This window comes from Nannobrachium achirus (genome assembly GCF_963921795.1).
Source record: "Nannobrachium achirus genome assembly, chromosome: 17".
Classification (NCBI taxonomy): Eukaryota; Metazoa; Chordata; class Actinopteri; order Myctophiformes; family Myctophidae; genus Nannobrachium; species Nannobrachium achirus.
Window position 1 is genome coordinate 52630354 of NC_137824.1, and position 22299 is coordinate 52652652.

A 22299-nucleotide genomic window follows, 5' to 3' on the forward strand; every position below is an offset into this window, starting at 1 on the left:
CATATTGTGCACCTACCTATTTTCAGTGAATGTTTATGCACATTATAGGTACAACAGGTGGTTGACTTTTAGTGGTGCATTTTTTAAACTACAGAATCATACGAATCATATCAGGTGGGTAGTTAGAAAAGAGAAGAATTTATATTATGTCCTTGTAAGTTTCCCGGTTTATCAGTTGTATGACCTTGAAATGTCAGGTTTGAATACAGCTGGTCAATTGTGACCTTTATTGCCATTACCTGTCCCTTTCAGCTGTATAGGAGCGAATAGTACACATGCATAGCTTCATTTATTTAAGAAAAAAAAAAAGAGAAAAGTTTGATGATAGCTTGATGATTATTCTAACAGTATAGAATGATACCACCCAACTCAAGTGGCACCAGTTCTCTTCACGCCACGGCATAATGGTACCCAAGATCAAATCAAAATAGGGCAACTAGGATATGCAGATAATATCACTAAGGCTGTCTAATAACAGAAAAACCTTTAACAAAAATAGGTCATGTGTCATGTTGTCCTACAATTGATTATAGTCCTTTTTCCAGAGCGCTGCCATGTAACTGCGGTGTCGCCGTGCTTGACATCGCAGTTGCAGCTCTGAGAAATCGATCTATATAATATATATATATATATATAATATGGCTTAAGTAGTAAATGGTTGAGGGGGGGCAGAGAGGAAGCTTGAACAGGTGGACACAAAAGTGTATTAGGGAGTTCATTAGGATATTTGCAACTCACAACCTGCTGTAGACTTTTGTTGAGTCGAGTCTGGATGTTGTTAATGGGTTGCTTGTTAAACAATACAAAAAAAGGAGAGGATGTTCAAAAATGGCATTTATTAAAAAAAAGAAACCCATGCTGACTTCTGCCTCTTTAAAACACAAATGTTGAAGATAGAAAATGGCCTTGGACATCTACATCAAAGCAGCCGAACAAAAATCAATAAATAAAATATCTGTGAAATAACATAATAGGTTTCTCGAAATAAACATATACAAACCCATTCCACATATACATTGCCCAGACATTTTCAGGTTAACTTCAAGAGCAAAACATCACCGACTTGAATAAAATGTGATTTACATTTCAGGGGGCATATTACAGAAACGTCATATCTTAAATCAGATAGGACATGTCTAAGATAGAATTTTTCACTATTACAGAAACAAATCTCAATTAGAGTTAGAATAGGACATTTGGAACCGTTATGTAAAGGCTGTTCCTAAATCAGATGCTAACTCAAATTACTTTGGGTACAAAACAGAAAAGATAGGACTTCAGTCTGTTTTTGTAATACACCCCTCAATGATCATACTGTATTAGATATGCCTATAGCCCACTCCAAATGGGTCAGTTAGCTCGTTGTTCAAACTGTTGTTACATTATACAAGACATACACAGGTCAACTGTTTGTATTTAAGCTGGTTAAATATGTTAAATAAGGTCATATTTATTATTTTCAGCTAACACAAAAATATGTTGTCAGTGTGGTGTTGTCGATTACAATTTACATTGAGTCTGTGATCTCTGGAAAATGAGAAGGAAAGTTTCAGCTCGTTCACGAATTTACCCAGCATGGAAATGAAAGAATAAATTCCCCAGAGCTTTGAACTTTGGGTGACTGAGTTTAATTCCAAATGAAATAAACCTTCACTGGAAACATGTCTTATCTTACAAAAAGTTTCATAGCAAAAAAAAAAGAAAAAAAAAAAGAAAGAAACTGACTGAATTCTCCAAGTCTTTTTTTTTTCTATAGTTTTTTCTTCCAAATCACTTACTTACAATAAATAACACTTTGGACTCCCAACTCTTTATTTGGAGACGGGTTTAGTTTTACTTCTTCCAGAGACCACTTATCCATAAAAAGAACAGTACCATCTGTGGGGGGGAAAAAAGAAAATCCTTTAACACCCAGACCATCCATTCAAATGACCAGAGCAGAGATACAAAGCGTCAGCAAGCAACAGATGTTAAATATCACTAACTGGAAAGCCACACCTGACGAACAAGTTAACTGGCCCTGACAGGCCTATAGCTACAACATAACACGTGTTGAGTGCACAGATTTCTCTAATCTTAAGAAAACAATAGTCGTTTTAAATGTCATATATAAACAAGAAACCATGAGGTTTTGTTCGCCCTTATGGGAGAAGGTGATGTGACAAATGTGGACCAACAGTATGTGCTTTCATAGAACTGGATTCAGATTTTCAACTTCTAGGCCAAGGCTGTGTATGAACATAAGGATTTGATTACAGGAACAAAAAAGTTTTTTTTAATACGTATATGGGCTATTCCGTGTTGTGCGAATCCTTGGCAAAAAGTATTTCAGGTCATAACAGTATTCCAGGTCATAACTTGACTAGTACTCTTCTTAACTTAATCCAATGCGTTTTTACACTGTCAAACATTGCCTAGTCGAGTCAACCTGGTTAGCTTATGGCTACCGCTACAGTGAGGTAAGAGCTATCACAGTCAAAATGCCAAGCTAGGTAGAACAAGGGAGTTGGAGGAGAAAGCAGGATGTATCAAATCAGCATCTCAGAAATGCAGTGTCATTGTCATTTGATCTCATCTGAACCATCCGTTAAAATGACTACTTTTTTCATTCAGTGGGTTACAATGCAAACAACAGCCCTGAGGGCAAGTAAATGACCATGACCAACCCCTTACCTTTAACAGACTCAAAAACTACTGTACTAGGGACACAGTCAAAACCGTCTCTCAATAAATAAAAGTAAGGATATCCAATGTGCCATATGCAGTTAGTTTTCATGGGTAAATACTCTGTCCTTGTGGTCCTAAACATCATCTCTCCATTTAAGAACAATTATCACCTCATAAGAAGCAGCAAGTGATGAGGAACGCAAACAGGAAGGGAAACTGCAATGTCACATTATAAATGATGGGAGACTAAGTTCAAACCACAGAAATCCTGGAAAATAAGGGATCACATTCCTGCACTAAAACACCATCCATCGATCAGTCCTGGGGTCTTACAATAATAACATGATTCCTTTACATACTGAACAACAACACATGGTGCCGAGCCACACCACTTCTCAGTTGGGATGAAAGTTGCTCAATAAATTACGCTGTCATTTCTATTCAAGTTTTGCCGTTACAAAGGCCCATGCTGAATAGAAACATCTTGAGTTTGTCTCAGCTAGTGGTGGAAAGGCAGAGAACAGTGAATGTTGTCAAATATCTGCTGATTTGCGTGATCCAGTGGCTCGTCTTTTAAGAGCATGTGCATACCACATAAATAAGGCTCTCCTCTTTCCCGCACCTGCCCAGGGTTCGAATCCAACCTGAGGCTCTTTGCTGCATGTCATCCCACTCACTCTCCCACCTTTCCTGTCTCTCTGTTTACGGTCGCTATCAAACTAAAGCAGAAATGTCAAAAAGAAAAGAATTCTGCCGATACACACCTGACCCCGGCACCCGGACAAGATAAGCACACCTGTCTCTACTCATAACATAGCTTATTAACAGAACATCCACTAAAAAGAAAAACAGACATCAGGCAGCTGTTGCCCTGTCCTTTTGGTCAATACGGATCCTTGCTGACATTCAACTGGATAGTTATTAGGGCTGTCAAACGATAATAACAAAACAAAAAAACGAATGAATTGCACAAACTGCACTGATTAATTGCATTTTTCTATCGCATTTAAAGTGAGGATGTTTCCATTTCAAATCAAACTACCACCAAATGAATGAGGAATCCACACAAAGGGTGTATAAAATGGAATACTATTGTTTAATGGCATACTGTATATATAATTCATAAATGGCTGTTAAAATGAAGCAGATTTGAGTTAAAGACAAGTTTGTAGAAGAACCAAACAGTTCTTTGTCTTTGGATTCAACTCTAATCTGATCCATGCATGGAAATGTACTGTAAGTCTGTTTGACATCTCTCCATCGACAGTCAAATGTGTGTTTCGGACTAAAATAAACACAGTAGATCTTAAATAAACTGTGAGACAACACAGAAGGTGATATATGCGTTTCAAGCCGTCTTCACTAAGTTATGTTAACGGTGAACAATAATCTGCATTTTGACAAATACTGTCCCGGGGATCGTCTTGTCTCACTTCCTGAGCAGCGGCCAATGTCAAATCACACCGCTAAAACAAACAACACTTCTGGTCGTACGCTTGAAATTAAAACATGTCATTAGCGTGAATTGCATTATTTGTTTTATTAACGCGTTAAACAAACAAGTAATTGCAAGTGTTAACGCGTTAATTTTGACAGCCCTAGATTTTATTTTCTCGTTTTTTCTTTAAATGCTTGCACAGAAAACAAGAGCAACTGCAATCTGCATTTGTCAGCTCACTACACTCCAAATGACAGCAACAGCAAAGCAGGAAAATAAATAACATATTTTTTTTTTTAGAAATTTCCCATCCAATGTGTGTCAGTTTAACAAAATGCATTACAGTTTAAAAAAAGAAAAAAAGTATTGCACTGGATTTGTATATCTATGGATGGGTGGTCATATAAATAACAACAAGAGCTGCAGTAGTAACAATAATAATATTAACGCTAATAATAAAAACAGTTCAGACTAAACTCCCCCGCCCACTCCCCGCTTCGTTTACCACTGCTGCCAACTGAAGTCGTCATTGGACCCGAAGACGAGGAAGAAGCCCAGGATGGTCGCAAAGATGACCATGTTACCCGTTAGCACAAGCGCACACGCCCCCCAGGCAATCTGAAAAACACATTAATAATTCATGTCAACATTGCTCCCACATTATGCCGGCCTGGCAGGGCATAGGCTAAGATCTTATCAAGTGCTCTAAAAGCAAAGAGATTTCACACCATCAACATTTTAATCATGCCCCACAACAGTACATTGCACAGGAGAGTGGCACTGGTAACCGCGTGTGGGTACAGCTATTTGCTCTACAAGACACTTTTCCTAGCAGCTTAACTTTCTTTCTTTTTGTTTACAAATTAATTTTGAAACTTTCTTGGTAAAATAGCACATATTCCATTTTTCTCTTTGCCCATTTGCCTGCAGTGCAGATTGATGAAGTTAATCTCATCTAAATGTATTTTCTAATACATTTTTGCAAACCGAAAGCAAAATGTTAACTCAGAATTAATTGCAAACGTGATAAGAAGCTCACTTACTACATTAGCTCTAGCGAAGATGATGGGCAGACCAAAGGCTGAGATCACGATCCCCGTCGTGAGGAATATGGCCAGCTCTTTGCAGGCATTACTGGCCGAGTCTGTGTCCTCAACCACTCTCCGGGAAATGCACCAAGGGATTGGAGAGAGGATGTAGAAGAAGAGAAGGAACAGCGGCCAGTATGTGCTGCAGAGACAGAGACCACCATTCATTACAATAACAAGCAACGGACAAACATTATCAAATGATCATGGGCTCAATCCCTAAGTAACTTCATAGCCATTAGAAGACCTGTACCCAATTGCCCTAACTAAAATTCATATTTTTATACCAGCTCTGCATTGCTGTTATTAAGTGGCCTGCGTTCAATGCGGGGTCAATGCAGGAGATACAGAAAGAAGAGTGTACATATTACTATCAGAAGAAGGTGAAACATCCGCACACTGGTTTAAAGCTCCCAAAACAAATTTTCTCCAATGGCGTAACGTTTCGACCTTATAGGTTTTCATGAGACTTATATCGCTGTGTGTTCATGGAAATTATAAAGAGACCGATAATATGTCCAGATCTCTGAAATGGGCCACATGGGGCAGCAGCGGCGGCATATGATCCCAACACTTACTTGTACACCGGGAGAGCACATCCCAACATGAGGAACATGAGACCAATAGCACCTCCAAATGACAGGCTGATCAGAGCTGAGAGAGAGAGAAAGAGAGAGATTTCTCATTAATGAATTGTATTATTTTACCCTTTGGTATGTGTGTGTCTTGAAAATCATCTGATGCAAAGGGACCCAGGCTATTAAAGTATGAGAAAGGATGTTAACATCATGTGATGAATCAGCTGGTTTCTCAAGTAAGTCAGTCAAGTCGGCTAAAGCACAGCAAACCAGATCACGTTGGGATTATGTGAAGCCCTGTAGGAGTGCAGGGGTGGATGCCTGATAGCCCTTAACAACTAAACGAATGCATCTTGACGGGACACATCTTGAGGAGGCCACATCAGTGTCACTCTGCCATACACACATTGGTGGAAAAAGTACTCAAATGTTACTGCACTGTAGAAATACTCTATTACAAGTAAAAGTCTGGGATTACACATTTACTTGAGTAAAAGTACAAATATATTGGTATCAAAATATACTTAAATTACAAAAGTAAAAGTACTCATTGTGCAGAAATATCCTATTTCACAAGTTCTTTTGAAATGGGCTCAAGTGGTTAGTGTGTTTTGTAATAAAAGTAACTAGTGACTGTCACTTAGCTCTTTTCGGAACCACTAGCAACTAAAGCTTTCATAAAATGTTGTGGAGTAAAAGTAAAATGTTTTCCTCTGAGATGTAGAGTATTGAAAAGTATTGAACACAGGAAATACTCAAGTAATACCAACCAGCCTACCAATACCTCAAAATAATACAGTACTTGATTACATTTACTTGGTTACTTGGCAGTTAGCTTTTGAGCTAATGCAGTCACACAGAGGCAGACAGACGTCTCGTCTGGAAGGTTCAAGGTTGGCTGGTTGCAGTAAAACAAGTCACCTGGTTGGCCTGAACCAAGCTAACCGATATGAGTTGCTTTAGTAGCTGGTTATTCAAGAAGTCAACCAAAGTAGAAGCCATGATCCGGGCCAGTCAGTCGGGTTGTATAACTGCTGGCCTTGTGGGCTAACGGGTTCCCTACATGGTGTTTTACATTAAAGTCCATGGTGGTGGCTAGCAGCAAGCAAATGGAACGTCATTCGAATCGACTGTGTTGAAAATTAGACATGTTCTAGCTACAGGACATGTTGTAAAGTGTAGTTCGGTTACCTTTAATCCCGGCCATTTCTCCTCCTTCCTGGGCAGAAACGAAAGCTTCAAACGAAACACACACACAGCCACGGAGAAACGACAACAATGCCCCCCTCCTCCACTTGCTTCAGCACGGTGCTGCTGCTGCAGAGCCTACCGGTCTCTGCGAGCAAGGAAGTTGATGAAAGGAAAGGACACCGACGTCAATTTCTCTAGCCCTATTCACGGCCCGCCCACTCAGCAAATTTCTCAGCAACTTCCTGGTGCTGACGTCAGTTTAGAAGGGAAATTAATACAGAAATAGCTGGACTTAAAGCCAACAAAGCATTATTTCGAGCGGTAAAGTAAATTGTCTCTATTCACGGCCCGCCCACTCAGCAAATTTCTCAGCAACTTCCTGGTGCTGACGTCAGTTTAGAAGGGGAAATTAATACAGAAATAGATCATTATTTCGAACGGTAAAGTAAATTATAATGCTTTGTGCCTTTTACTATCTTGTGTTCTTGATCATGCTAGCCGTATTTTATACTTTACTATTCGGAAATTGCATTAAATGTGCGATTTCTGTGTTAACTCTATGGGCTTTTAGTAGGGTTTCCCCTTCAAAACGTTACTTCAGCACCAGGGGGATGCTGAGTGGGCGGGCCGTGAATAGGGCTATGCTTTGTGCCTTTTACTATCTTGTGTTCTTGATCCTGCTAGCGGCTAGCCGTATTTTATACTTTACTATTCGGAAATTGCATTAAATTTGCGATTTCTGTTAACTCTATGGGCTTTTAGCAGGGTTTTACCCTTCAAAACGTGACTTCAGCACCAGGGGGATAGCCTGGGCTGGCTTCCAATTTCGGTGATTTCTGGTGATGCGAGGTTACCAGGGGGATGCTGAGTGGGCGGGTCGTGAATAGGGCTAATCCAGGCAGAAATTTACTTTTGTGCTCTTTGGATAGCTCTATAAAATTATACAGCAAACACATTGGAAAGCAACACAGCATGAAACAATGTCTGATATATGTCTTCTTTTATTTTCCTGAGCCGAGTATTTTATAAAGGTCTCTAGACTCTCTAGCTGTCCAGTCGGCTCTCATACTCCAAAGTTATTTCACCGAACTTCTAGTGTGAGTTCACCACCCAGACAGTGCAACGAATCTGCCGGCTGGAATTGTAGGGTAGAGAAAATGACGTTAGTGTCCTTTCCTTTCATTAACCTCCTTGGCCCAATGTAATGTTTTGATTGCGATTTGCGATGCGCATGGACGCAAGCAAAAGACAAAAAGAAGACAATCTATATTTTGGTTTATCTCAATTTCTTTCAACCACAAGCAGGTAAAACGAACTAGACTAGTGTCACCTGATGAATGTCAGTTCGATTATTATTTTATTTTTATTTATATGTTTTCATAAATACAATTAAGTTGTAACAATTTAATCGTTTTTATTTAACTTTATTTTTTGAGATGCGTTTTTAGCTTGTGTTCATCCTTAAAAAAATAATAATACAATATTTATGTGGATTCTTTATCGATTTTTACCAACCCGGAAAGTGAAATAATGTGCTTCCGGTCGGCCGCAGGAGAGTCCAGTGACTCCAGTCAGATCACGCAGTGAACATGGCGAACGCAGGAGGCTCTGTGTCTTCCCTGTGGACCGAAGTGAACCGCTGTGGGCAGAATGGAGACTACACACGGGCCTTAAAGGCCATCAACAGAAGTAGGGTTTGGTCTCTACTATTATATTGTGTTATTGTCCCTTTTGTCTCCTGCACAGTTGGCACCACATCGCCCCAAGGGTTGGTTGCATCCAGCTGTTAGCATGTAGCTGGGGCCGTGCTAACTTCAACTACTCTAGCACCTCTTTGGCTTATTATGGCGACATTAGAAATCATTGTGTTAATGTTGTACAAGTCATCGCAGTTATTTGCTGTAACGTGATGTCTTAACCAAAATGTTTTGTGTTTTGGTTTAAATGAAGATGCCACTGAAATGTGACCACTGACCAGTGACGTGTCCCATGTCAGCTAGTCTCGCGTAGCCAGACAACTATTAATTCCACACTCAATCTCCGAATGTATTAGCCTAGTTCCAGACCCTGAATCGCTAGCCACACCCCTTTAAAAAAATATTTTGGCGATTCAGGAACGAAATTTCAATTCAGGCTGAGTGTCAGGCTACGAATGTATGACAGGAGCATTTGCAAATTGTCGGAGTCAACAGTCTGGCCACGCGAGACTACATGTCAGCTAAAACGTTTAGAATCTACTGCATAGTAGGCTACTGTGTTCTATCCGTCTGTCATTCAATGTTATATGATATGATTCAATGGTTTCCTGTGTAAATAAGCCAAGTGCTTTTCTAGGATCTCCCTTTGGTTGACCGTGTACCAGTGAACTGTACCTTTTCCTATGCAAACAAGTCTTCAATCAATCAATCAATCAATGAAAACCTTTGGCTACATTGCAGTGATGGAAAAAGTACTCAAATGTTTTAAGTACAAGTATCAGTACTGCAATGTACTCTGTACAAGTAAAAGTCTGTAATTCTAAATGTACCTGAGTAAAAGTACTAAAGTATTGCCATCAAGATATACTTAAAGTACCAAAAGTAGAATTGATTGATTGAAGACTTTATTAGAAGGTTGCATAGGAAAAGGTACAGTTTCATGACAGTACAAATCACTGGTACAAGGTAAACTAAAAGGAGATCCTAGTAAGCTTTTCGGATACCTATATGTATCTCATATAGGTCCTCCTAACATAACAAGAAAGTACTTATTATGCAGAATGTCCCATTTAAAGTTTTCAAATGTTTTGTTGTAATCAAAAACATAAAAGTAACTAGTAACTAAAGTTTTCTAATAATTGTTGTGGAGTAAAAGTACAATAGTTGCCTCTGAGATGTAGTGGAGTAGAAATAAAAGTACTCAGTGGGAAATACTCCAGTACAGTAGAAAAAAATACCTCAAAATTAAAATTACAGTACTTGAGTAAATATACATAGTTACTTTAACTTTACACCACTGCGTGTCCCATCTCAGCTTCAATTATCCTCTATCGGCAAAGTGTTTGTTTCATAAAAACCCACCATAGACATGTTCGAGCTACTTTCTGTCAAATTCCGTACAGGTGATTATTTTTTCTAAGTGTTTGAGTTCGGAAGTGCTCGTGGGAAATCACTCAACGGTCTTGCATACGACCTGGTTCTAAATGTCACATAATGCAGGAGGCAGCAGGACATTGTGTTATTGTAGACGGGCACCTCCAAAGTTCAACACTTCAAAATCATGTCCACTTGGATTTATTGACAGAAAGTAATACGGTGAGTTTTTATGAAACAAACACTTTGGCAGATAGAGGATATTCAAGCTTTCCATACAGCCGCAATGTTCGTGAGTTTGACTTCGTTTAATACAATCCGATAGCAAAAAAAGATGTGTTGCAATTTGCGGCTAATATAAGTCAGTTGTATGCCAATGACCTGTTATATTAAATATCTTTTGTTGTTTTCTTGCAGTTTTGCATGAGGTCAAGGATGACGTGACAGCCCTGCACTGTAAAATCGTTTGTCTTGTCCAAAATGGCAGCTTCAAAGAGGCACTGAATGTTATGAACTCCCATTCAAAGGTCCTAGCCAGGTACACTCTGTTTCATCTGTTTATATTTTGTTTAGATTGCTGAAAAGGCTCATTATTAAATCATAGATAATACTAATTTACTTGTGCGCTAAATCATGATATGTGTAGCTTTATGGTAACATTAAACTAAAGAGCATAACATCTTCTAGGCACACAATCATTAACCCATGATGGTACAGCCAGCCAGCTTATTGGTGGTGAGTTAATTCTTTTTAATTATCTCTTTCAGCGATGATGTTGTTTTCGAGAAGGCTTACTGTGAGTACCGGCTGAACAGAGTGGAAAGTGCCCTGAAGACCATTGAAAGTGCTTCTGACCAGACAGACAAATTGAAGGAGCTCTATGGCCAAGTGGTGAGGCTGGTTTGAGACCTGTTATGACAAACATATGCTTATGCTTTACAAACACCTATATGCCTCACAAGAGGAGAATGAATACACATTATTAGGTTTGTATGCACTGCTTTAGTGAATTGAGTCAATGAAATTATGAAAAGAATACGAAAAAAAGTCTAGCTAAGAACAGTGCATATCTTTTAATATCTTGTAGCGAAAGTAACGGAAACTCAACTAAATGAGGCTTGTATTTTTTTATTTAATTTTTTTGAAGCAGTGAAAATGTCTGTCCCGTACATGTCCCGTACCTGTTTTTTTGAGGATTCCCATAGATTCTCAAGAAGTGAGAATGTCTGTCCCGTACATGTCCCGTGCATGCAGAATCAAGGATTGGTCAAGCTTCACATGACAATTTGGCCCTCCAGACAAAATCATTCATTCAGAATTCATAGAAAATATAGAACTAAAGCACATAGAAAGTATAGATCTAGAACACAGAATGTATAGATCTAGAACACAGATTTCATAGCTCTTGAACACATAGAATAAAGATTCACCGCTTCACTTCGAACCGAGGTTTGATTTTTTTTTATTGATAATGAACCTCACTAGTGTTTAATTTCAATTATTTTGGCTGAGAATGAACCCTCCCTCCTGACTGACTGGACCCGTCTCTCATTCTTCTCCTAGCTTTACAGACTGGAGCGCTATGATGAATGCAAGGCTGTGTACACAGACCTGATCAGGAACTCCCAGGACGAATATGAGGAGGAGAGAAAGACCAACCTGGCTGCTGTGGTCGCGGCTATGAGTCAGTGGGAGGACGCCTCCCTGGTGAGTGCATATGTGTTTATTAAGTCAAACATGGAGCTCACACTTAGGACTGTCACAATTATTACATAATCGTCTAATCGTGATTAATTGACATAATCGTGATTATTTTTCATAATCGTTTCCATGTCAAAAATAGTGGAAATAGTCGATCTACATGCTCACAACGCGTCGCATCGCAACGCGTTGTGAGCTTGTAGATCTGCTATTTCCACTATCAATGTTCTTTAAGTATAAAGTTGTCAAATATGTCAGTAATTTCTTTGTATATTTAGGTTAGGTGTGCAACTTCAAAGCCTAAAAGCCAAACAGAAATGTAACTGTCAACGACAAAAACACAATTAAATCGTTAATCGCAATTATTTGAGAGAAAATGTATCGTCATGTAAAATGTCATAATCGTGACAGCCCTACTCACACTCTCTTCTCTGTGGGACTGGCAAGGAAGCTATTGCTTTGCTCTGAGCTTTCAGGGTGTTTCAGAGGACTTTCAGGGCATTTTGTTGTACATCCACATTGATCAATATATCAATAGAGATGACAGATGAGTTTACCTTTGTATGAAGATGCACTAGCATCGAAACGTTAGTCAATCTTTTCTATACTGGCACCTGAATAAAAGTCTAGAACTGTCTGAGCTGCTCCTGTGTCTCTCTCTTCTGCACACATCTGTCCCTGATCCTGTGATGCACCAGACTAGCCGTGTAGGCTGTGGCGCGCTGTAGAAGAGTTTACCTTTGTATGTGTGTGGTGTTTATCATTTTCGATTAATTCTATCATGGTTAAAATGGAGTTTGAAGTTACAATGGGTTTGTTTAGGAAGGGGGTGTGTCTGATAAAATCAATACCAAATATCTAAATACTGAATCAAGCAACTTAAAAACTGTCCTGGGTGCTCCCAAAAGCCTGTTTAGACGATAAAATGACCAAAAGTCTTTTCGAAAGTGAAATATCCCTTTATGCCCTTTCTATACTTTGGCTATTCTGAAATCTACCTCACAATGTATAGTGACATGTGAGCTTGAATATCAGCTATTAAACCCTTTAAAAACGATATTGACATGACCATGCCCAGAATAAGGATGCCAGGGTTAATGTGGTTAAAACCTTTAACCCATTTAGAACGGGTACACATTATTGTGTATCATTATTTTATGCTTTAACTATTGAAAAATAGCAGATATACAAGCTCACAGCGCGGCACCGAGTGCCGCGCTGCGAGCTTGTAGATCTGCTATTTTTGAAAAATCGTGAAAATTAGAATTTTGACCCGATTCTATAAGTGTCTTTTAAATCCTTCTAAGACTTTTTGGAAAAACCTATGTTTCTATGTCAGCAATCTGACCAGCCATCGTCAAAGAAAAGGTCCTTTTCACTTAACTGGAGCTCAGTTAGTCTGTTCTTGAGAGACTACTATGTCAGTGGTTCTCAAACCTTTTCGTGTGAAGGACCCCCAAAATTATATTTATTTGGCCACGGACCCCCATCTCAAAATATCTAGTTCCAGGGACCACCCAGAAGCAAAATATGAGTTAGAAACATTCGCTTTGAAAATACTCAAAGATTTGCACATATTTTCACGACTTTTTCAAAAATAGCAGATCTACAAGCTCGCAGTGAGCTTGTATACCTGCTATTTTTCACTGGTTAAAGCATTCAATAATGTGACACGTCATCCAGTGGTTGTAATTCAATTCATTTCTCAATTCATTTCATGCGTTGACGTTGTGCTGTAGCAGTACACTGTTGCTCACTCTCTTCTTTTACCTCCATGCCTGTGGGCTGCAGGATGATCTCGGCCTTCCTGAGACGACATATGAGCTTTGCTACAATTCGTCCTGCACTCTTATTGGTCAAGGAAAGCTTACAGAGGCCTTCAATAAACTTCGACAAGCAGAAGGTCTGTCTCCTTTTATTGTAACCTCACTGCTGATTTGCTTTTCATCCAGACCTTCAGACCTGTCTCTTTTATTGAACAACTGTGCTTTGTTTTTGTTTTTCAGAGCTTTGCAGAGTTTCCTTGAGTGAAGATTCAGTAAGTGGTGTTCATTCATATTTATGTGATGTAACAGCACATTCTCCAAAGCAGTCTGATTTATTTTTTTTCCACCCTAAGACTTTAGTGTTTGTCATTGGATGCCACAACTGTGGTGATTTACCATCCACTAATTACAAGAGATCATTACACACAATAATGCAACTTATAGTTAGATTTCTAGATGGGGCAAGAATAAGATGGTCTTAGCGAGGAATGCGCCACTGATATCCCATGATTATCTTTTGAGTCCATTACATTAAATCAAGGGTCTTCAACAGGGGGCCCAGAACCCCTAGGGGGTCCTCAGAGTTACTACAGGGGGTCCTCCAAATCTTTGTGTGATAAAAACCTTTTTCTCCTTTTTTATATTAACCACTTGAACCCTAGTGTCCACATTCCGAGAACTTAAGCCAAAAATAGCAGCTTGTAGATTCGGCTATTTTTGGCAAAGAGGTTTGGCGTAGAGGGGGAAAAGAGCAGACCAAGTACAGAGTGAAAAGTCAAGTTTATGAAGTATTGTCGGTTCAAGTGGTTATGTGAAAACACAAATTCACATGAATCCAAAATACACCGATTATGTTGTCAAACACTGAAACTATATGGAATCTATGAAAAGGTTGTGGGGGTCCCTGGTTCATCTCTTTCTAAACTTAGGGGTCCTTGGCCTGAAAACGTTGAAGACCCTAGCATTAAATACTCATCCTTTCCTTGTATGTCTCAACGGACAAATCTGTATTGGAAGTCATCATGGTGTCTCTGTTGCAGGATGTGACCGAGGAGGACATTGAGTCTGAGCTGGCTGTCATCCACTCACAGATGGCCTACATCATGCAGTTACAAGGCCGGCCAGATGATGCACTGCAGCTCTACAACCAGGTTATCAAGCTCAAGTGAGTCAAAACGCTCATTCCCAATATGTATTCCTTGAGGATTTAGAGCTTTTGGTGTTAGTGGAAATTCCATAATTTCATCTAATATGTTTGGTTTAATTGCAGGCCATCTGATGTGGGGCTGCTTGCTGTGACTGCCAACAACATCATAACAATAAACAAGGTTGGTACATTTTTAACATGTTTAGTTCGATAGAATACTAGGCATATAATGTTTTGAGGTGCAAACATAATGCAGTGATGACTTTTAAATCATTACTTTTGTTATCACTCTTCCGACAGTGTCATTTCCCCCATCATTACATTCAAACTGGAGTGGGGCAATATATATTTATAAATTGATATTATCGTCTCAATACCAAATGATAGGTATTTGGTGAAAAATATTGTGATATTTGATTTTGTCCATATCACCAAGCCCTAATTCAAACACTGGTTTATAAATAAAGGAAGGGTTTTCATTGTATGCCTGACAGAAGTACTGATTGTCTACTTGCCTAATTGTCTTCCAGGACCAAAACGTGTTTGACTCAAAGAAGAAGGTGAAGTTGACCAGCGCTGAGGGTGTGGAGTACAAACTAGCCAAGAAGCAGCTGCAGGCCATAGACTTCAACAAAGCTCTCCTGGCCATGTACACCAACCAGGTACAAATTATGCTTGTTCAAAAGATTCTAGAATATAGTTTTTCTGTTCTCTTTCTATGGTACTGTAAAGTAAATTAGAAAATGTTTAACATTTTCCAAGACAAAGGGTTAATCCTCTGTTGGCTGCTCCTCAATAGGCTGAACAATGCAGGAAGCTGTCATCCAGTCTCCAGAACCAGAACCCAGGTCATCCCCGGCCAGTACTGATCCAGGTTGCCCAACTTTGCAGGGAGAAACAGCACAGCAAGGCCATCGAGCTACTGCAGGTACAACTTACTTCATCACTCTGTGACTGTCACATATAGGAATGGGTTCTATTACCATTCCTGTTTCTGTACTGTTTATATTTTGATGTAATGTACAAAGCACTTTGAGATAGATTTAGCTTCTATATTAATTGTTTTCATAATTCCCTTTCTCATTAGTCCCTCCTAAATCTGTTGTCTCTTTTGCCATCAGATCTTAAATTATTTTCCTCAGCAAAGGGATAATTGCATCAGTCAAATGCTATATTTCAGTGGAAGTTTCTCATAGATTCTTATGCTCTGGGAAAAGGCATCTATCAATTAGATTCTGGATTGTATCATTCCTATCTTCAGGGCTCCGCTGAGCCACGGCATTTTTTACATGAATTGCTGTAGTCTGTTTGGTATTTGTAATCTGATTCATGGAAAGACAAGGAAATTAGTTTTTTACTTATTCAAATAATGCTATCCTTTCTCTTTTAAGCAATTCTCAGATCAATATCCAGAGATTGCAGCTGACATTAAACTAACAATGGCACAACTCTACTTGATTCAAGGTATCAGTACATTTTCTCAACTTATTTTTTTCTGGCTTGATGCAACTTATTTACCAAGAATAGAAGTATACCCTGTGAAGCCAAATTGAAAATAGGCGCTAGGGTGGCGCAGTGCTAAAGTAGCCGTCCACCACCACAGAGGTTCTGGGTTCGAACAATTGGCCTGTGTTCATGGAAGGGAAGCTGTGTAGGGAGGGTGATAATTTGCACTGCACGTAATCCTACGGGCTGGGGCGGCACCAGGCTGTCAGCTGGGAGTGTTTAGTCATAGAATTCCATATTGTTCCTTGTGACGTCATTAACACTGTATCAATCAATTAACTGAGGACTAGTGTAGAAAAAGATGAAGATTTGAAACTGTAATTTTCTTTCTACAGGTCATGTTACAAAAGCATGTGACATCTTGCGGTCAATTGAAGATTTCAAGCACAAACCAGGAATGGTATGTCCAAATTAAACACCACTGTGGCTCAATACAATGTGTAAAATTTTCAAACAGAAAAGATATATTCTTTGGTCAGCGGAATATTTATTAGTGAAGTAACAGAACACCTAATCAATGTGTGTCTATTTGCGTGTCAGTGATGAGATGGAGTGACATGAAGTGAAAAGAGATTATTTGTAATGCAAGTCCTCTACACCAAATAATGAACAATCCAAGAGCAAGAGTCGAATACCACCAAACATAAGCAGATACCTAGCAGACAACTCCAAACACAGGGTACACCATATATTTAGAGGGCAGAGTGCCCCGCCCCCAGCTATTCATTTAAATGAAAGTTGCTCAGTGGCGTTTGAAGCACCCGGAAGTCTGCTAGAAGTACCCAAAATAAAGGATTGGTCTCAATATCGAGGCCAATAGCTAGTGTTTCAGATTATACAGTAGAGGCATGCGCAGTAGCATTTTAAATGCGGAAGTGTTGCTATCCCAGATTTGACCACCAGGCGACAGACGCTTCACTGTTCTACTGTAAACCACCTCCTCTGAACCCTTATATAAGTATTAGGGAATCTACCCATTGATATTGTTAACTTTCAATAAGTACTCACACTGGAATATCAATCCAGCTAATGAGTGTAAACAATTTCTTAGGTTTCGGCTCTGGTAACGATGTACTCCCATGAAGAAGACATTGACAGCGCTATTGATGTCTTCAGCCAAGCTATTCAGCATTACCAAGACACGCAGGTTTGTTTTAATTTTTTCATTTATATACAGTATTTGTGTGTAACATTATGTAATAATGGTACCTTTTTTGATCCAGCCCAGCAGGCTATGGGATGTTCGTGTCCTTTGTCGCCTTTTACCTCTGTGACATAAGAGAAACCTCTTTAGGACCTTTCGCACACGTTAAAATTGCAAATAGAGATGACATTACGAATGCTTATGACACATTCAGCCAAATGTAATATAGGATGTGGTCTATTTGGAATTGCCCTACACCAAGTAAAAGTCTAATATCCACATTTTGTTTTATTTGAATCCTTACTCAACACCAGCCTGGATCCACCCCACACCTCGCCCTCGTACGGGAAGCTGCCAATTTCAAGTTAAAGCACGGACGGAAAAAAGAGGCTATCAGTGATCTGGAGCAGCTTTGGAAGTGAGTAGAGCTCCAAACACTTGAGCCAAATGTCACGGCAGTTCCAAGTGTCCAGCTCTGCTTATTCTGTTTTTGTTTTCAATTTGGACATGGCAAAGTCCAATCATACCATGAAGGTGTTAAAACACCTTCATGGGACAGAAACCCAAATTAAGACATGGATATGTATTCATAAAACATATTTAAAGGTCCTACACCATGCATTTAAAAATAATTTATATAACACTGTTTGTGTCCCAAAAACGTTTTTGAAAAGGTTTGAGGCTAAATTACCACTCCTGAATACAGAGCCCCTGTTATTTCTGCCTGGCTTTCAGAGCATTTTCAGCTGCAGTACCACCTTGTCCTGAGTGGGAGGACTGCGCTATTGAGCCAGTTTTGGCCCCACACTCCTCCCCACCTCCTGCTCAGCAGGCCTGCCCACCCCTCCCCAACCCTCTCCCAGCTCCTCCTGCCTCCTTCTCAGGCCTGCCCACCCCTCCCCAACCCTCTCCCAGCTCCTCCTGCCTCCTTCTCAGGCCTGCCCACCCCTCCCCAACCCTCTCCCAGCTCCTCCTGCCTCCTTCTCAGGCCTTGTGACATCACAAATCTGACATTTCACAATCAGGACCGTTCTGAGACATGCTAACATAGATCTGCCCATAAACTGAGAAAGACACAATGGTCAGAAATAGGACTTTGTGAGGATAGAAGTTGCTTGTGGGACACCAAGAAAATACATAAAAATTGGAAAAATGAAAATTCATGGTGTAGTCCCTTTAAGAACAACATGTTGACTAAAGTGCTGTACAACGAGGACAAGTAAAGTCTGTAAAAATGTCAATAATAATATAAAAATAAATACATTACCAATAATACATTAACTGTCTATCTAAAGTATTGACAATGTTTATGACAGGACAAATACACCAAGTCAGGAAATAAGACATTTTCAAATTGAGTACGAAAGACTGCATTTGTCAAACAAATGTTACTCTGATCTTAACCACTTAATTTTATACGTCTCACGAAAATATGTTCTAAGTGATTGTTTGGCTGTTGTCAGATTAATTTTAAAGATTGTTTGTTTTCTCCCAACTAAAGACAGAACACCAACGACATCCACACATTGGCTCAGCTCATCTCTGCCTATTCCTTGGTGGACACGGACAAAGCCAAATCGTATCCTTTCGTCTGATTGACATGAAACAAACGATGTTACTTCTGATTCTAATGGAGCCCTGTTTATCAAGACACTGAATTGTACACAGATGCTTTACAATGCGTACATTATTAGAATATGTTATTTGCACGGTTAATTACTATGTTATCAATTATGGTGCTGTTGGAGCATCTCCCCAATGCTATATTCTTGCAATTTTGGAACTTTTGGAAAAGTGACACGTCTCCTTTTTTATTACTACAGGTTACTGTCACTATCATGTGTTAGGATTTTGTTACTTGAGGTCATACACATTATTGTTACCACCTTAACAATGTTCTCCAGCCTGAGTAAGCACCTCCCATCGCCAGACACCATGGCCTTCAACGTGGATGTAGACGAGCTAGAGAACTCACACGGTGCAACCTATATCAGGAAGAAAGCTGCTAAAGTTACAGGAGAAAACCTGCCCAAAGAGCCAGGGTGAGACACTATTCCAAATAAACACATGCATTATTGTATATATATACCTGTACATGCATCAGAAGGCATTGAAATAAATTCACATAAAGGCAAATTGAAGTGTATGTACCGTATATTTTCAATGAATCGCCCGGGGGCTTAATTGGCAAAATCAATTTAAACCCCTGGTGGGTATTTGGTGCCCGGCGGCTGTTTGCCCCCCTGCGATTATTTGGAAATATACAGTATAAGAGAAAGTTATATGTGATTGTAACAATGTGTCAATTAATTAATTATATATTGTGGCCTGCCTGTGATATGGCAAAAACGATATTCTCTGGTGCTTTTTCTTTGCACAAATTCACTGACTTGTTAATAGACCATTTTCATGATGAATTTGACATATCCTAATCAGACCTTGCTCTCTTCACAGCCAAGGTGATCTCAAGAAGAAGAAGAAGAAAAAGAAAGGTATTTGCTCTGGCTTGAAAATATTTTATTTGATGTGGTCTGTCCTGCTGATCTCATGCTTTGCAGTCTCAAACACTTTTTTTTCGTGCTAATCAGTCTAAATGCGTCAAATGTTGCACATATGTAGCCCAGGGCATGCTCTAATGATTTAGCTAGGGCGCCCGAGTCGGCGACCTTTGGGGTCTCCACAGCAGCCAAATCAAGTTGGGCTCCCATTGACTTTCTATACATTCTATTCTGGGTATTTAAGTAGTTGCCTGGTTAATAAACCAGACTACACTCAACACCACCCCCTGGCGGTAGTCCCAAACGAAGTGTGTGATAGAGGCTGGTTTGTCATGATGCTGAATCCATTGCAAACATTTGTTTTGCACAAAAAACATTCCTTGGGCTACAAATGGCCCCAGAAAATGCCCACAAAACTATGAAAAGTGATGACTCATCACTTTTCATCACTAAACCATCCTTTTCTGGGGCCATTTGTAGCCCAAGGAATGTTTTTTGTTTTAAATTACCATTATATCTCCCTAAGGCCCCTGCCTATACTACCAGTTTTCAGTGATATTGCTTGCATTTTTTGACAGCAATTATTTATATATATATACATGATGATGATTCTTAATGTTTCTTTTGTTGCTTTCAGGCAAGTTACCCAAGAACTTTGACCCTACATCGACCCCTGACCCAGAGAGATGGCTGCCCATGAGGGAGCGCACCTACTACAGAGGCAAGAAGAAGGGGAAGAAGAACCAGCAGGTGGGAAAAGGCACGCAGGGAGCGTCTGCAGCAGCGTGCGCCGAACTGTAAGTGAACTTGGTATTCAGCACAATAAAGCAAACCCTTACAAATGAAAAGCATACAAAGTAGAAGTAATATACAACATGAAAGACTAAAAGCTAAATCTCAAAGGTAAAATAAAAGAGGACCTTTTGTTTGCCTTTTCCATTTTCCCAGTCATATTGTACACATTTTCAACAATACCAACAAATCACTTAAATCGGCTATTGTTCACAATCACATATAGTAATCTGTAATTCATAATTAGTTAGTAATTAGTCGATTATTTATTTCCCCTCAAAATGGATTTATAAAATAATGTTCTTGAAACAAACATACTTAGCAAACATACTTAGTTGTGTGTATGTGTTGGGCACCGGAAATAAACCATCTACAAGCTCAACACCTCACAACGCGAAGTGTAGATCGGCTGTTTTTGGTGCATAAAACTGTCAGGCAACTAAGTATAAATCAGTCAGGTTGTTATGTACTTTCCAGCATCGGGATAGCCTTCAATAAAACACCACTTTGTTTTATTCAAGGGATGCCAGTAAGACGGCCAGCAGCCCCCCAACTTCCCCGAGACCAGGCTCTGCATCTGGCTCTGCTCCCAGCAGTGCTGGGGTCCCTCCTCGCCAGCAGAAACCTGGTGCCGCCTCGGGGGCCACTCGCAAGAAGGTCCCCCAGAAGAAGAAGAAAGGAGGGGGGAAAGGAGGCTGGTAGTCTGTGGGGATTGAGCAGCACACACAAGGCAGTCGAGAAGAGGTGGCTTGTAGAATGCGTCCGACCAACGTGTGCCCAGGAAGTCAACGATGTTTTTGTTTTTTATGTTCATGATAAATCACAAGCAATCACAAGCATTGTGATTTATGCATACTTTTTCCAGACAGTTATGTACAAACACAAAGTCTTAGTTATTGTATGAATATCAGGGGCTGTCCAAAAGTTCTACTCGTATCAGAAAGAGTTGATGGTAATTGCCAGAGACCTCATTTGTGTTTGTTATTGTTAAGAACTGCCCTGTTTTTTGTTTAGGTGCGTATTTCATACATGTGTGAAAGATTATTTCACCAAAACTTCCATACCCATACATCCTCTTAAATACGAATAAATTATTGTTCATTTGAACCTCGAGAGACTAGAATGACGGTCGTCGTGGCTGATACTTTATTCAACATGCCCATTTTGTTTCTGTCCTCAGAAGGGTAACAAGTGATGGATGCAGTGTTCAGAGAATAATTATTTTGATGTTTAATTATTCTGATTTTTAAGAAATGTAATTGGAATATCCACGGCATGTTGTTTTTGGAACAGCCTATGGCCAGAAGATATTTTGACTGAACATGTGCCCCCATTTGTTACATCCTAATAAAAAGTTCCTTAACAGTCATGGTCGGCCTTTCCATCTTTTTAAATGGAGTATCTATACTTTTCTATACTTGTGTGACTTTTACACCACTACATTTAAAGACAAATATTGTACTTTTGAATCCACTACATTTTTAGTTCATTCTTAAAAGTATCATGAACTTTGACTTGAAGAGTCATATTTGAACTCACACTGGTACTTTGCTACTTTGTCCACCATGGTGTGTAGACAATAACTGTCCCGTGACGTATAAATGGCGTTGCCAGCGTCTTTTCACCTGACAATTTCACAGAAAGCTCATGCAGACAGTGTTGTTCCTGCTCCCTGCTGAACAGGCACCCCGACCAACCACCAGGGGTCACCA

General features: G+C 39.6%; 2 protein-coding genes across 3 annotated transcripts; one reads left to right on the forward strand and one right to left on the reverse strand.

Moving 5' to 3' along the window:
* Positions 1-839: 839 nt before the first annotated feature.
* Positions 840-7050, reverse strand: LOC308301638 (leptin receptor overlapping transcript-like 1). 2 transcript variants are annotated; one of them, XM_080745698.1, is made up of 5 exons: positions 6963-7050; positions 5772-5847; positions 5149-5335; positions 4611-4723; positions 840-1878 (listed from the first exon to the last, which is right to left on the reverse strand). In XM_080745698.1, coding segments are annotated over exons 1-5 (393 nt in total). In that variant the 5' UTR covers positions 6979-7050; the 3' UTR covers positions 840-1877. The 2 variants fall into 2 exon arrangements, with proteins under 2 accessions (XP_080601824.1, XP_080601823.1); XM_080745697.1 differs by having other exon boundaries at positions 840-4723.
* A 1478-nt stretch (positions 7051-8528) lies between these two features.
* srp72 (signal recognition particle 72) lies at positions 8529-21950 on the forward strand. Its single transcript, XM_080745572.1, has 19 exons — positions 8529-8651; positions 10451-10571; positions 10801-10924; positions 11597-11740; positions 13526-13637; positions 13741-13772; positions 14541-14665; positions 14771-14828; positions 15178-15309; positions 15447-15575; positions 16039-16111; positions 16489-16553; positions 17205-17300; positions 17612-17715; positions 18799-18876; positions 19202-19339; positions 19752-19789; positions 20433-20592; positions 21109-21950. Exons 1-19 carry the CDS (start codon positions 8552-8554, stop codon positions 21287-21289), a joined length of 2010 nt encoding a protein of 669 aa, XP_080601698.1. The 5' UTR covers positions 8529-8551; the 3' UTR covers positions 21290-21950.
* The last annotated feature ends 349 nt before the right edge of the window (positions 21951-22299 follow it).